Genomic DNA, 15425 nt, shown 5'->3' on the forward strand with positions numbered 1-15425 from the left:
TCAGGCGCCCGGCCCCCGCCCCTGCAGGGGGCCAGGCGGGGCCACACAAGGAGGGCGGTGAGCACCACGAGGACGGAGCAGAGGATGATGCCCAGTGCCGGCCCGCCCGCCATGCGGCCCAGGCGGAAGGTGGCATCCAGGGCCTGGGGCCGGGTGATGGCCGGGCACGATGCGGCACAGTCCTGGCAGGAGCAGGCGGCTGCGCCCTCGCCCTGGGACTCATTGCAGGCTGTGACATCCCCGTCCAGGGGCTGCATCACGCTCCCTGAGGCCTGGACGGGCTGCCACAGGTGGAAGGTGATGTCCAGGGGCGCCAAGCCGTTCCCTGTGTCCCCTTGGTAATTGAGCCAGCGCTGGGCGTTGCAGAGAGTGGAGCCGTAGACCCCGCACATGGCCCCCACGGCCAGTGTGGCGGCTGCTGGGATGCGCACGTGGCTGCAGGAGTCGTAGGTCTGCTCCGCAAAGCTGCGCTGGTAGAAAGCCTCGTAGGCCACCACGGCCGGGGGCTGGCTGTCCCTCTGCACCGCCACGCGTGTCACGTTGATGAAGAGGCTTTGATTGGGGCTGCACGTGTTGTGACAGTGCAGGCTCACGAAGTTGTCCGAGCAGGCCGGGCATCGGGTCAGCAGGGCCTTGGACACCGCCAGGCTCGCCTCCAGGGACACCAGCTGCTTGGGGGAGCAGCAGGCGTAGGTGGTGGTGGAGCCAGCGTAGAGGCGGGGGCAGACGCGCTGCAGGAGGGCCAGGTGGTCACCGGTGACCAGACGGGCAGGCGTGTTGGACAGGCAGGACACGTTGGACAGCGAGGCCAGGCTTCCGGTCAGCTCGGGGTTCCTCCCACACTCGTCGTAGAAGGCGCAGTAGCCGAGCCGGTGCACGGGCGTATACAGCTCACCCCGGGCCTGTGGAGCAGGGTGGCATCACCATGGGGCCGGCACACCAGGTGCGGAGGGCCCGGGGTTAGGAAGGACGCAGAGCAGTGGACACGGCAGTGCCATGCTGCGGGGCGTGGAGGGGCCTGGGGGTGTGCCGGAGCAGCACTCGGGGCCTCCCGCTGGTGTCTGGGGGTGACGGTGCACGGGTGCAGCCAGGCCGTCAGCCCGAGTTCCTGTCGCTGAAGAGAGAGCGAGGACCAGACAGACCTGCGTTTGGCAAGGTCAGGCAGAGGGTGAGGGGCGAATGGGGAGACCCCTGGAGGACGCTGGGAGGCCCTGCTGAGAAATGGGGCCCAGGACCGGTCGGAGGACTCTAAGGAGCCAAGCTGGCCCCAGGCCCCAAGCGTGAGGGGCCTCCTCCCCCTCGCCAGCGGCTGCCATTGTGCCCACGCTGCTGGCCGTGCCTCTGTGCAGGGCTCCCCTGTCTTCGCCTGCCCTCCCAGACGTGCACGTGAACGAGAAACACGAGAGGTGGGCCCCGGACCTCCTCCCAGCCCCCCGGCACTGATCCGCAGTGGGAGTCTGCGCAGACCCCCGCCAGCCACCTCAGGCCAGGGCATCTGCGGCGGACAGAGATGGGAGGTACTCCATCACACCCGGCCCCGCGGCCCCCGCCCCCCACCCTGCGTCCATCTAACCCTGCAACCTGGACACTTGGGCAGCCCAGAACTCTCACCCACACCCTCCTTCTGGGCTACCTGGGATCCCCTGTCTGTCCAGACCCAGGCCCGCCCTCACTGTCGCCAAGCAGCCCCCTGCTGCCCCCAGTGGGAGGCAGTGGGAAGTGGGACACAGGCAGCCGACTCACCACCTGCAGGAGCAGGGCCCAGAGCAGCCAGCCCCTCAGGCCCGCCTCTGCCATCCCAGCACCAGGAAGGGCTTAGAGGAAAGTGAGGCCAAGCCAAGGGGACAGCGGGACAAAGCCAGGAGGGCAGCCTGGCCTGATCGGGTTGGGGACCAATGGGGCTGAGCCCTACACCTCCCAGGGCCCCCCTCCGGTTAATGATCCACCTCACGGGCCCCTCCCACCTGTGGCCCCACCCTCTTAGGTGAATCACTCAGTGCCCCTTCCCAAAGCCACCCGAGCCCGAAGCTGAGCCAGCCGGAGACCTACCCAGCCCCAAACTTGGCCTCTGCTGCAGGAGGCGCTGGCTGGGGACACGTGAGTGGACACCGCATGGCCCTCCAAACCCCAACTAGTCCCCCCACGTTCCCCCGCTTATCCCCCAGCCTCAGACCCTGCTGCCCCCAGCCCCCTCTTGGGACCAGGCCAGCTCTGGACGGGAAGCGCCCTTGCTCTGTCATCCTTGGCAACTGTTATTAATATTAACAGGCCGATAACAGAAAAGTCACATTAGGGGTGGAGTGACACAGTGACATCAATCTCCTCCTCTGGGTAGAGAGGAGGGTCAGCTCGCTGGGGCCCCAGCGCTGAGAGCCACGGCCTCCTCTGCACCCCGTCCCTGTGCCTCTCTCATCCTGGTAGCCAGAGTGTGGTGGGAGCAGGGCGGCCCCCCACCTTGGCCCTCAGCCTCTGCTCCCTCCCCGCAAGCGCTCCCTATCTCCCTGAAGGCCAGACCTTGGCCCCCTTGCCAAGGCTGAACTGATAAAGGCAGCCATAGGGACATCTCCCACGCAGCCACCTGCCGGAGGAAGAAAGCTGCTATCTCGTCTGTCTTGCAGGAACCCTGGCCTGACCCCGAGGGAGCCGCCCGGCGCGCGTCCGGGAAGACAGAAGCGGGGAGGAGGCTGGGCCAAGCCCGCCCACCCCTCGGCCCATCTGGACAGGAGCATCACCAGCCCAGCCTGTCTGTGCACAGCGGCCTCCACCGCCCATTCCAGCCCCACCTATTCACCCCACTGGCAGACACTGAGCCCCCAGCCCCACGGCAGTCTCTGTCCTTCTGGGTTCCCCAGCAGCAGACCTGAGACAGGGTGAACAGTTCATTTGGAAGGTGACCCCAGATGGCACTAGTAGGGAAGCAGAACTGATCCAGGGGACAGCAGGAAGCCAACCGGGTACACTGGAGAGCTGGCCCGCCACGGACCTCGGGAGACTGTGGGGGCACACCTGGGGGTCCCCTCGGGGAGCAAGGATGAAGGCATGCTGGCCTACCACCTCCAGGCACTGGCTGACAGCTGTGGCCCAGACTCCTTGTAGAGTGGCCCGCTGGGGGGTGGGGCAGGGGGGCTCGGACACGTGGTCTGGGGTCTGCTTGCCCAGTCTCGGCACCCCAGCCCCCTATGCACAAGGTGCCTGCGAGGCTGCCGCGGGCCAGACCCAGGCTGAGTGCAGGACACGCACACTCTCGCCCCCGTGATTTGCTGCAGACACTCGGCGCCTCCTTCGCGCTGGGCAGCATGCTCACGGTGGGCTGCGCCCCACGGGCCCCAGCTGGCTCCCATATTTCGTTACGACAGGTAAGTTTTGAGCGATCGTCTTCGTGCCGACTGTTTTTCCCGCTTTGCATTCATTCCCTTAGGCCAAGCTCCTGGAGGTGAGGTTAGCGTGGACGCCGTGCGCGGGCCCAGCTCACCGCTGCCCCGGCTGTCTGGGGGCGCAGCCCGGCAGTCCTTGTCGGGATCTTGACTCCTCAAAGGTTGAAATTCCCTCCACCTACGCCATCAGTACCCAAGGTGCCGGGCCCCAGCCTCCCCGCACTGTGTGACATCTGTCATAGGTCCACAGACTTAATACCTGGGACACGATGCTGCTTTCATCCCCACCTCCCACACGGTACTGCCAGTGAGAGTGGAGAGGCCTGAGCAGGCCCAGAGAGGGGCATCACGGCCTCGGCTCTCTCCACCTGACCACCAGGCCTTGGATTCTCACAGGAGCCCTGGTCCCTGGTGCCACAAAGGTTGGGGACCGCTGCTTTAAATGTTTGGTGGAATTCAGCAAAGCCATCGGGTCCAGGGATTTTCCAGGGAGGTTTTTTGAAAATGGATTCAATCCCTTTACTAGTTACGGATCTGTTCAGATTGTCTATTTCTTCTCGATTCAGCCCTGGCAGACTTTGTGTTTCTAGGACTTTGTCCATTTCATCTAGTTATCCAATTTGTTGGTAGATAATTGTTTGTAGTTCTCTCTTACAATACTTTATGTAGAATTGGTAGTTATGTCTTTACTTTCATTTCTGATTCAATAATTGGAGTCTTCTCTTTTTTCTTAGTCTAGCCAAAGGTTTGTCATTTTTATTAAACTTTTTAAAGAACCAACTCTTGGTTTAGTTGATTTTCTGTCGTTGTTCTATTCTCTATGGTATTTCTCTCTGCTCAGATCTTTGTTATGTCCTTCCTCCCACTAGCTTTGGTTTTAGTTTGTTCTCCTTCGTTCCCTATGCTGTAAAGTTACGTTGCTGACCTGAGTTCCTCCTCGTTTTTTGACGTTAGCATTTACAGCTGTAAATTTCCCCCTTAACGCCGCTTTTGCCGCGCCCCTGAAGTTTTGGTATGTGGCGTTTCCACTTTCATTCACCTCTAAGTGCTTTCTCATTTCGCTTGCAATTTGATCTTTGACCCATTGGTTGGCGCCGGTGTGGAGTATCATTTCCACAAGTTTGTGAATTTTGCAGTTTTCCTCCTCTTAGTGATTTCTAACTTCGTCCAGTTGTGGTCAGAGAATATACACCAGATGGTGTCCAGCTTTTTAAATGTTGAGACAATTCGTAGCCCAACGTGTGGTTCATCATGGAGAATGTTCCATGTGTATTTGCTGTTGGGCGGAGTGCTCTGTATACGGGTTGGATCTGGGCGGTTTCTCATGTCGCTCGAGTCCTCTATTTCCTTCCTTATGTCTGGTGGCTCTGCCCATACTCAGAGCGGGGCACTGAACTCTCCTGCCGTGGTGGTAGAACCGTGTTTCTCCCCCAGTTCTGTCCATTTTTGCTTCGCATGTTTTGAGGGCCTGTCAGTGGGTGCGTAAATGCAGTACACACTTATTTTTCCTGTATTGCATCTGTTATTAATACGTAATGTTCCTCTTCATCCCTTGAAAACATTCGATTTAAAGTCTATCTTTTCTGACATCAGCAGCCACCCCTCCACCCTTTTGTAATGTCTGCAGAATGTCTTTTTCCATCCTTCCACTTTCAACCCGCGGGTGTCCCCGGATCTCACGTGAGGCTCTTGCAGACAGCATATAGTTGGATCATGTGCTTTAATCCATTCTGCCAATCTCCGCCTTTTGATACAGGCCTTGCTATGACCCATGTTAGCTGCCCTCTGAGATCTTTCTTTCTCCAGTTGGTGTTGAGGTACTGCCTAGTGTCCTCATTTCACCTTCCAAGACTCCCTCAAGTGTTTCTTAAAGGGAAGGGCCAGTGGTTACAAACTCCCCTGGTTTGTGTTTATCTGGGAATGTCATTTCTCCTGCACTCTTAAAGGACAGTCTTACCGGATACAGGATTCTCGTTGACAACTTTTGAAAATTTAAGCACTATTATTATAGCAGCCCACTGTATTCTGGTCTCCCAAGTTTCCGATGAGAAATTTGCTGGTGACGCTTTTGAGAATCCCTTGCATGTGACCACTGCCTGCTCCCTTGCTGCTTTCAAGATTCTCTTTGGCTTTTTAAGTTAGATTATGTTATTATGACTCTTTTTGAGCTCATCTTACTTGGAATTCATTGAATTTCTTGGATGTTTATATCCACGTTGCTTATCAGATTTGGGAAGTTTTCGACCATTACTTCTTCCAATACTGTCTGTCCCTTTCTCTCTCCTCTCCTCCCGGATTCCCACAGTGCATAAGCATGGTCGCTTAGGCTCCATTTATTTCCTTCAGTATTTTTCTCTTCCTCAGACTCAGTAATTTCCATTGTCCTATTTTCAGGTTCACAGATTTTCTTCCACCTGCTCATACCTGCCTTCTAATCCCCCTGGTGAACTTTTCAGCTCTAGAACTTTTTAAGTTTTTTTAGGTTTCCTATCTTAATATTTCTATTTGTCCACACAATATTTTTCTGACCATCTCCACACCCTCCTTCAGTTCCTTGAGCATTTTTAAGAGTTATTTGAAAGTGTTTGCCTAGTACATCTTTTTCAGAGTGTTGATTTATTTTTTCCTTTAAGTGAGCAATGTTTTTGTTTGTATACCTTGTGACTTTTTTTTACCCCCAACTCTGGACATTTGAATCTGATAATAATATAAATCTGGCAATCGGATCCTCTCCCGTCCGCAGGGTTTTTGGCTTTTGCTTTTATTGTATTGTCGTGGGCTGTCACTGTGCCAAGGACCAGCCTGAGATGTACACTTAAGGTCTCCTCAGGTCTTTTCTGGGCCATTCCCTGAGTATGTGCTGTCACTTTGATTTTCCCTGTATATGAAGCTGTTTTTAAATGTCTTGGTTTTTAATGTCTGGATCCTGAAAGGAGAAACATACGAAAAATGAAGGCAGTAATAAAAGGTCACCCACCAGTCCTTTAAGTCCCCTAGAAGTCACTTGAGCCAAAAGGAGGTCTTGAAATGGCCACACATTTGATTTGTCTGCACCTCTGTGAGCAGAAGCAGCATCGACCCTCAGAGCACAGATCCCTGCTGTTTGGAGGGCAGGGTCCTTCTTGTCACCCTGAAACAGCCCCCACAAACTGTGTGCGAGCTGCTCCAAGGTCATGTGCACGGCTGTGTGCCACTTGGCTGGGTGTGGAAGACACAGGTGCTGTGTAAGAGCGAAAATTGACCAAAATTAACCCCAATTTACACAGAGAAAAGGGCACCCAGCTCAGCCTAGCGGTCAGGAACACTTGCTTCCTAGGGGAGGTGGTACCCAGACCAAAAAAAGTTCTACTCTTAAGGTTGCCAAATTCAGCAAATAGGAAGCAGGACACCAGCTAATTTGTTTCAGATAACAGATAACTTTTAGTGAAAGCATGCGACACACTGATTGGGATGCACTTATGCTGAAAAGTTGGGCCCCTCGTCACAGCAACTCACAGATGACGGGGGAGGGAGAAAAGGGCTGAAGCCAGCCCACACCTCAGGCTCCAGGTGCGGGCCCACAGACCTGAGCCCCCTCTCGCTCTGCCACCGAGCCAGGTAGCACGGGGCTGACTGCTCCCCTTCTGAGCCTGTTTCCCAGTCTGTAACGTGAGATGGGTGTGTGAACGTTAAGGCTCACCGCTCAAAGGGTGCTTTGGGGTAGCAGCACCGGCCTCCCTGGGGAGCGGCTGCTGGGAACGAGGCCTAGCCCTGCTGGGTGAGACCTCATTCTGAGAAGCCCCTGTTACTTGGGGGTGTGGCATTTTGAGGGGCCTGTGTACAGAGCCGAGTGTGGGAGTTTACCCCCACAGGACACCTGGAGGAGCACTTTGCCCCACTTAGAGAGGAGGCCCCAAGAAGCCAAGGCACCTACCTCAAGGCCACAGAGACAGCTCTCAGGGCGTGACTGAACACCCCCAATGTGCCCGACCTCCAGCTCGGCCGTGGCCATGCTCACTTCCAGCCAGGGAGGCCCTGTGGAACCCTCCCAGCACCCTGGACAGCCCTGAAAACTGACTTGTGGCACTGCCCCTGCTCCCTCCAGCCCCCAGCCCAGTGCCTGCACCTGGCAGACCTCGTAGGTGTTGTAGGACAGGTGACGCTCTGCGGGCTCTGGGAGGCCAAGTGCACTGAGGGCCTGATTCCCGAGCCCCAAAGCTCGCATGCAGGCTGTGCTTGCCCCTCCCCTGGACTGGTGCTCAGCTCCCCACCTATGTGGGGCGAGTATGCTGGCGCGGTGGAGATGATGGTCGCTGCCCTCCACTGGCCTCTCTGCTGAGTCCCGGCCATCAGCCTGGAATCGGGAGCTTATCTGCTGCTCACCTGGCTGAATGATGGCTGGCAGGCTGCCCATCGAACTCCAGGCCCAGGGCCGGCCATGGGCACACTGGCGGCCCTGCCTAGTCTTGGCGTGGGCATGTTCGTTCTGGGGAGAGCCTGAGCACGAGCTGGATGCGTCCACCCTCAGGAGGCCTGTTTTGCCGATGGGAATGGGCTGTGGGGCCTCGATGGGCGTCTGGGCCCCTGCACCCCGCCCTCTGCAGACGCAGGGTACAAGGAGGGCGAGCATCCTGAAGGGGCTGAAACGGCAGCTGCTCGACTGTGGGAAGGCCCCTGTGGTGCTGACCACTCCTCGGGCACCGGGGCAGGCCTGGGCAGCCGTCCAGACCCCGCCCAGCCCCACCTGCCGTGAGTGCTGAGCCTCGGCTCCCATAGGACAGGTGTCAGCCCACAGCCGCCAGGCCTCACCCGGCCCCAGGTGGGGACACAACCCAGAGCAGAGTCCACTTGGGAAGGACCGTCCTGGGAGGCCCCAAGTGCCCGTCTTCTGCACCGGGGCAAGCTCGTTGGCGACATGGTCCCGGTGGTGGCAGGGCCCGAGGAGCCAGGACAGTCAGTACAAGGCTGCTCCGCCACCTCAGGGCAGCCGGCCAGGTGAATGTCTCCAGGGCCAGGCCAGCCCCTCCCATGTCCCTCACTCGGGGGGCGGCAATCGCTTTCCTAGCGCGCCTGGATGTGGCGGCCTGGCGGCCACAGGGACCCAGCACATCCCCAGCCCGTGTGCAGGTGCCTTTGCCTGAATGGCACCTCCCCCACCAGCCTCGCTCCGTACAAACCCCCAGACAGGACAGGGCTCGGAACGCCGAGACCAGGCACGGTCCAGAGCCGCCCGAGAAGAACAGGAGCACCCGGCTCCAGCCGCGAGCAGACGGCTCGTGCTGGCGCCACGGCCAAATTTTCTGTCCGAAACTGCACCTGGGGATTCCTTCCGACTCCCCGCTCGCCCGCCCAGGCCAGGTCTCCCCTCAGTCGCCTGCCTTGTCCCAAGCAGGCGGTGGTGGTAGGACAGTGGGCAGTCAAGGGCAGTCGGCACAGCCCCTTCTCCAGACCGCGCGAAGCTAGGGGCCTGTGGCGGGAACCGTCTCCCGTCGGGCCCCGGCTGAGCAGAGTGGAAGAATGCGTGTGCGCACCACGTACGGCCGACTGCGGGCCCGGGGCACCGGCGGGCGGGCACAGCCCGCGTGAACCCTCAAGCGGCTGCTGGGGACGGCCCCTTCCTACATACGGGAGGCACGGCTGGGCAGCTGCAGTCTTTATTCCGGGGCTGAGGCATGAACCGCCGGCCTAGCAGGGCCTGGACCTGGAGGCCGCAGCCCCGCCGGCCCTGGAGGCCAGTCCGTATGGGGAGGGGGCTGGGAGGGGCCCGGGAGGCAGCCACGCCACCCGCTCTTTAGGAGGGCTCCGCCGCGGGCCCACGCCGCTCGCCTCCGTGCCTGAAGCTGCGCAGGGGGTTCCGGGCCTTCGCCTTCTGTGGGACAGAGCTGTGGGTCAGCTGCCCAGGCTGAGACAGACTGAGGTATGGGAGGCAGTGCCACTTGGCAGGGCCCTGCCGCCCGCAAGCCAAGGACAGCAGCCACTGTGTCGCTGCAGAGGGCAGCCTGCCCTGCCCCCTCCCGCAGCCTGGAGGACATAGAGGGCAGTGGGGACAGAAAAGCAGCTCCTCCCGTGCTCTGGAAGACACGTGCGGGGGATGACATAGTCCCAGCCCCCGTGACTGTGAACGGGCCACCAGAAAGGTTGGGGCCGGCTGTCGGGGTCGCTCTCCTCCCCGGCAAGGGCACGTCGTATGCATACCCCAGTGACAATGCAACAAGGTGAGGGGAGGCCCGTTATCTGTCGCCAAAGCCGGAGTACATACCGCGGCCTTCTTAAAGGACAGCTTCTTCCGCTTCTTATGAGGGGAGACGAGGCCTCGAAGAGCAGGAGGGACTGGAAGAGACACATGGCCTCAGCAGCGGTGCCAGGAGCGAGCCCCGTTCGCCTGTAGGCCCGCCAGGCGAACCGCTGGCTCCTGGAGAGCCCCCTCCCACCCTGACCTGGGCCCACTCTGGGGCCACATCAAAACACCCACGACCACACAACTGTCCGTCAGCGCGCAGAACGGCCATCCCCAGGGATGAGGTTATGGGGACTTCCACTGTATAAATTGCTTCTCCCTCATGTTAAAGTTTGTTGTGATAATTGTATAACAGAAAACAAACAAACGAACAAAAAAAAACCTTTTTAAAGAAAATGCTTCTACAGTAGAAATAAACCCACACGTAATTTTCCACCCGTGGCCTACCGCCGCGAGCTCGCTCCACTCCCCCGGACCTGATGACTACCCTTGGCCTCCACCCTCACCGCCACCTGCTCTGACACAGCACAGGACGTACTCTGGTCCGCCACACGTCTCAAGGCCCCCAAGCAACTCCCACTGCATGAGGTCCTAGCCCCTCAGCCACGTGCCACTGGCAAGTGACTTCCCATGGGACCAAGGTGGGCCCGCCTCGCTTCCCCGTGCTGCCACCTCCAGCACAGAGGGCAGCATCTGAGGGCCGCGCAGTGTGCAGATGTGCGCGCCTGCGCGCTGCTGCCGCCCAGTCTCCACGTCCTGTCCGCCGGCGCGGCGCCGAGGACCCAGGGCCCGCAGGCGCCCTCACCCAGGTAGTCGGGCACGTGGCCCAGGTGCGGCTTCACCACGGCGGGGTGCAGGGGCAGGTCGTGCCGCAGCAGCTGCAGGTCCCGGGGGTTGTCTTCGAAGTACGTCTAGCGGGGAAAGGCAAGTAGAGCGGAAGCTCCCTCGTAACGTCACAAAGGTTTGCAACACAGGTGACTCGTGTCTTACAACGTAAAAAGCCGAGGCTTCCCACTGCCTTTGCCCTGTCACCCCTCCCCTCCCCGAGGCAGCGGCTGACATGTCTCCCTTCCTCTCACGTCCACATAGCACCTCATCCACACAGCACCCCCGTCACTCGGTGCTGTCCCAGACTGTCCCCTCCATCTGTGGGGCACTCCCTGTGGTGAAGCCTCAGGTCTTCCCACCTCTGGGATAACAACGCTGCGAGGAACGTGTGACGTGCCCGTTTGGACACTGCCATCCTGACAGACAGCGCGCTGCCCGCAGCGAGGCCAGGCCAGCTCGCGCCCGCCTCACCTTGAGCCTCTCCGAGTGCAGGAGCTCCTCCTTGATCTCCTTCAACCTCGCCTCTCGAATGCCTTGTTTAGTCACCGAGCGCATGGCATCCTGGGGACACCAAGGTCAGGATGCTGGGGCTGCCCCGGTCCCACCCCGGCCCCGCCCCGGCCCCTCTCCCGGCCCCCACCCGGGCCTGCTCACCCTGCAGCGGTAGCGGAAGCCCTCGATCTCCTCCATGTGGAACTGGTAGGGGAGCAGGGTGGGGGCGTCGCTGTCTGCGGAAGGCAGCAGTGAGGGCCCCCTGCGCACGCCGCTGGGACCCCCGGCTCCGTCCCTGCCACGTGCAGACGCGAGAAACCTGGGTCTCGAGGGTAGGCCCGACAGGCACTCCAGGATGCAGTGGCCTAGGCGGCCCACTGTCACCACATCCTGGGTGCCCGTCGCATTCCCAGGACCTGCCCACCATCCAGTCTCCTACCCTAAGGCCACCCCTGACAACAGCCATAGAACAACAGGAGCACCTAGCAGTAAGCCACTGTCTCAGCACTGTCACAGCAGCATAATGGGTCGCCTGACATCCCCAACACATGGACTTTGGGTGCTGGCCTCTCCCGTTTCAGGGAAGAAAGCCAGGCACAGACGCTGAGGCCCAGGAGCTCGATGCCACACAGTGGACACGTCGGGCAGGAGGCCCCAGAGGAGCGTGATCGGACCCTCTAGGTGGCGGGCAGCCCGGCCCGCCCTTCCGCCCATCCTCTCTTGGCACCTGGCTGCCCCACTACAGTGTCACCTCCCAGAGGCACCTGTGCGGAGCCTCCGAGCAGGCCCCACTGAGACGCCACCAGCCCTTCCCTGTCTCCCAAACCCCCTTCCCCTCCCCGACTCTTGCCCCCTGGGGCAGGCAGTACGTGCCCGTGCGCGAACGCCGGTGGGTCTGGACCTGGGCTCGCTCGTCTGTGGAGGAAGCAGTGCCTGCCACCAGAGCGGGACGAGGATGGAGCGAGGGACGTGGGGGCACAGTGGGGCTGAGTGGGTGGGTGGCTGCTGGTCGCACTAGTGTCCCTGTTGTCAGCACCACCCCTGGGTCTCAGACGGCATGGGCGAAGCCTGGCCCTGGATCCTACCTCCGCCGAGAAGCTCCTCGATCTTCCCCAGGTGTGGCAGCTCCGTGGGCAGCACGAAGGTCAAGACTATGCCTGGGTTGTTGGCACGTGCTGTCCTGCAAGGAGAGACAGCCCAGCCTGTGTCTCTGCAGTGTGCCCATATCCAGGTGCCCGGCCTGCCACGCTCCAGCTCTCTCACCTGCCAGCTCGATGGATGTAGGCCTCGGGGCTGGGAGGCAGGTCAAAGTTGAGCACGGCACACACGTGGTGGAAGTCTATGCCCCGGGCCACGCCTGCCTCCGGGTCAGAAGCCCTGCAAGAACAGCCCACGGCAGACTCGGCCCTGTTCTCCCCGCGTGGGTATCCTCACGCTTATCCAATCGGCAAGCCCCCCGGAGCCCTGCATGGAGCCACTGGACCTGTGGCCGGCCCACCCTTGCCCTGCCCTCCACCCTGGGGCAGGAGCAACCGGACTGCCCCGCGGGGTGGTCCGAGACCCAGGCAGGCAGAGGAGGAAAGGGGCTCCCTTTCCTCCTCAGAACTAGCCCCCCACCAGTCCCGGCTGCACACCCAATGCAGCCAGGCCATCCGCCCTCAAGGACAGGGTGCCAGCAACCCAGGAGGCCTTGTCCCTGGAGCCGTGCACTTCACTCCCTTCGCCAGACTCAGGAGCTGAGTGCGGGCTGTGTGGGCTACGCAAGCAGCCAGGTCTGGCTCTCCACTCAGGCCTTCCGGAGCCAGCTGGCAGGACAGACACGAGGACTCACCTGTCCCCCTTGGACCCTTTGCCTCGGCGCTTGCCTTTGACCGAGGCCCCCAGGACTTCAGCATCAGTTGCTATGACACAGTCGTAGAGGCCTTGGTTGAACTGTGAGATGATGTGGCACCTGTAACCCAAGAAGGGAGGGTCAGCCCCAAGAGCAAGCCGGAGGCTGCTCTCCTACCCCCGGCACCGCTGTCACCACCGTCATCGGTTCCGACTTTTCCCTCTTCTCGAATGCTCCTCCACTTAATCTTTGTGTCTCAACCCCCTCAGTTGAGATGGAGCGACAGGAGATATCTCGGAGTCGCAAGAGTCAGAGTATCAGTCAAGCCTAGAGCCCGGCCTGTAAGCCCTGAGGAAACAGGCGTCTCCCTTTCCGACCCGCATCTGCGACGCCCCGCAGCTGGGGCCCACCTGGAGCGCAGGGGGAGCTCCCCGTTGAGCACGCAGGCGGGGATGCTGAACTGCTCCAGGAAGAGGCGCAGCCGGTAGCTGCGCTCCAGGGTGTTGACGAAGAGCAGGGCCTTGCCCCGGATCAACGCCAGCTTGAGCAGGGCGTACAGCACCAGAAACTTGTCTTCCTCGGCAGCGCAGACCACCTGGAACTGCTGCAGCTGCTCTGGCCCCGGCAGCTGGGACTCCTGCAACTTGAGGGTGACCTGGGGGAGGACAGGCCTGTGGTCAGGAAAGCGGGGATGACAGAAACGCCACCGGCTCACTAAGCACAGTGCAGACGCATCAGGCAGGGAACGTGGGGCCCCTCCAGATAGTGTAAGAAGTCGGAGCACCTAACTGTGGTGGGGCACGGAGGACGAAAGCTACACGCAAAGTATCTGGGGCGCAGAACCCAGAGAAACGCGATGGCAGACGACTGCAGGGCATCCTTTCTGAAGAGCAGAGATCGCGTACAGAAGGAACTGGGGCCCTGCTGCTCAAGGCAGCCTTCCCGCCCCTGGGGGTCGCTGCTCTGGCCTGCAGAGGCATAACCCTAGGGGATATCTGGACACACACAATGACTTAGTTTTCGGGGTGGGGGTGTGTGTGTGTCTGTGTGTGAGGACTACTGGCTTCCAGTACTTCAGGACCAGTAATGGTAAACCAGAAACAACTGCTCTACCCAAATATCAACAGGTTCCTTTGAGATGGGAGGATCAAGTCCTTTGAGTGTCACGTTAGTGGTGGCTGTAGATGCTTCATGGGGCGCTTACCGGGTTATGCAGCACCAGCTCCTTTAGGGCTTGTACGTCCTCATTAAAAGTAGCCGACATCAGAAAAGCCTGATAAATCCGGGGCAAATGACTAAAACAAAACAGAGCCCATCAGACTCCAGCTCCAGAGCCTCTGTGGCCGCTGGAATTCTAGCCACTGGCTCCAAGGCCGGTGTCTACTCACAGCCCCCATACACCTTTTCCTCACCAGAGAAGACTCTTGAGCTCTTCCTCAAAGCCAAAGGAAAAGAGAAGATCAGCCTCATCCATCACCAGCAGCTCCAGGGAGTCTCGCAGTCTCAAGCTATCTTGCTGCAAGTGGTTTAATATGCGAGACGGGGTCCCCACCACTATATCGGGCTTCTCTGTCAGCACAGCTCTGCAGGTGGGCAACACCTCAGTATCGGGGAGAAGGTAGTGGCTGGGACCTCGCCCTGGACCAGCCCTTTCTTGCTGCACACAAACTCAACCCCACATCTCTGCACAGCTTCATTCCTACAGCCCTGTTGATTCCACCCACCTCTGAGAGGCTGAGTCTTCAGCAGCTGACACATTGGCCACCCGGATGTCTCGGGCACAGTAGGCAGCCAGCTGCTGGATCATGGACTGGGCCTGCCGTGCCAGCTCCTTGGTGGGCACGAGGACGACGCCTCTCACAGCCTGCTCTACCGCGGGGCCTGTCTGAAAAGGCATGATTGCAGACTTCAGCCTGCCGGTTCGTGTCGTCGTGGCCACCTGATACTTCCTCCAACTCTTCCAGGCCATCTGACCCAACTGTTGTGACTTCGACACAACTCAACTACGTTCTCGTCATCTCCTCACTTACGTTTATCCACCTCAGAATGCACAACAACGAGTTCTTTCCCAGGCACTGCTCCTCAAGAATAACTCACTTTACAGTCGTGACTTACTTAAAATACACCACCAGTCAGGGCACTGGAGTTTCACAAGTCTTATGGGGCGTGGAGGGGCGAAGTGACAACTCTTCACAGCAGGAAGAAAAGAAAGCCATTTCCTCAAGGTTACACAAAGAATTGTGCTAGCAGGGCCGGGACTAGGACCCAGGTAACCTGAATTGTAGCCCTGAACGGCTGCCACACAGCACCAGGTTCTCTGGGGCCAGCCCTCACAGGTAAGAGGCCAATAAAAAGCGGGGTTCTTGGGAAAGACTGGGAGCCGGGCGACGACAACTCGGCTTTCCAAGAGTGCACGACGGGCACTCAGACGCCTGCATCCCCCTTCCCGGACTTTGGGGCCCCTCCCGCGACCCACCGTCTTCTTGTGGAGCAGCAGCTGCAGCATCGGAATGGCATAAGCGGCCGTTTTCCCCGAGCCGGTGCGAGCCCGGGCCAGGAGGTCCTTCCCCTCCAGGGCCAGTGGGATGGCCTTTTCCTGGATCAGCGTGGGCCGCGACCAGCCCAGGTCGGTGACGGCCTAGCAGAGACGAGGGGAGGCTCAGATGGCCGCTGTGCCGGCGCT

The 15425-nt window shown here is 59.9% G+C and overlaps 2 protein-coding genes across 4 annotated transcripts in view; both read right to left on the reverse strand.

The window, feature by feature from the left end:
* Window positions 1-2096, reverse strand: part of NPC1L1 (NPC1 like intracellular cholesterol transporter 1) — a 15006-nt gene extending 12910 nt beyond the window's left edge. The window contains exons 1-2 of the mRNA XM_025046510.1: window positions 1744-2096; window positions 2-902 (exon numbers count right to left, since the gene is read on the reverse strand). Coding sequence (XP_024902278.1) covers window positions 2-902; window positions 1744-1797 — 955 coding nt within the window. The 5' untranslated portion in view covers window positions 1798-2096. The remainder of the gene's footprint in view (window position 1; window positions 903-1743) is intronic.
* A 1659-nt stretch (window positions 2097-3755) lies between these two features.
* DDX56 (DEAD-box helicase 56) overlaps window positions 3756-15425 on the reverse strand; it is a 12047-nt gene continuing 377 nt past the window's right edge. Inside the window, exons 2-14 of one of the 3 annotated variants that reach the window (XM_015589053.2) lie at window positions 15219-15380; window positions 14467-14627; window positions 14155-14325; window positions 13947-14037; window positions 13153-13397; window positions 12743-12862; window positions 12175-12288; window positions 11997-12091; window positions 11074-11147; window positions 10891-10980; window positions 10397-10502; window positions 9613-9683; window positions 3756-6300 (exon numbers count right to left, since the gene is read on the reverse strand). In XM_015589053.2, coding sequence (XP_015444539.1) covers window positions 6271-6300; window positions 9613-9683; window positions 10397-10502; window positions 10891-10980; window positions 11074-11147; window positions 11997-12091; window positions 12175-12288; window positions 12743-12862; window positions 13153-13397; window positions 13947-14037; window positions 14155-14325; window positions 14467-14627; window positions 15219-15380 — 1530 coding nt within the window. In that variant the 3' untranslated portion in view covers window positions 3756-6270. Of the gene's footprint in view, window positions 6301-8991; window positions 9223-9612; window positions 9684-10396; window positions 10503-10890; window positions 10981-11073; window positions 11207-11996; window positions 12092-12174; window positions 12289-12742; window positions 12863-13152; window positions 13398-13946; window positions 14038-14154; window positions 14326-14466; window positions 14628-15218; window positions 15381-15425 lie in introns of those variants that run through there. The other 2 variants (XM_006911474.3, XR_001516839.2) reach the window with 2 other exon arrangements.

Source organism: Pteropus alecto, unplaced genomic scaffold (assembly GCF_000325575.1).
Source record: "Pteropus alecto unplaced genomic scaffold, ASM32557v1 scaffold214, whole genome shotgun sequence".
Taxonomy (NCBI): domain Eukaryota; kingdom Metazoa; phylum Chordata; class Mammalia; order Chiroptera; family Pteropodidae; genus Pteropus; species Pteropus alecto.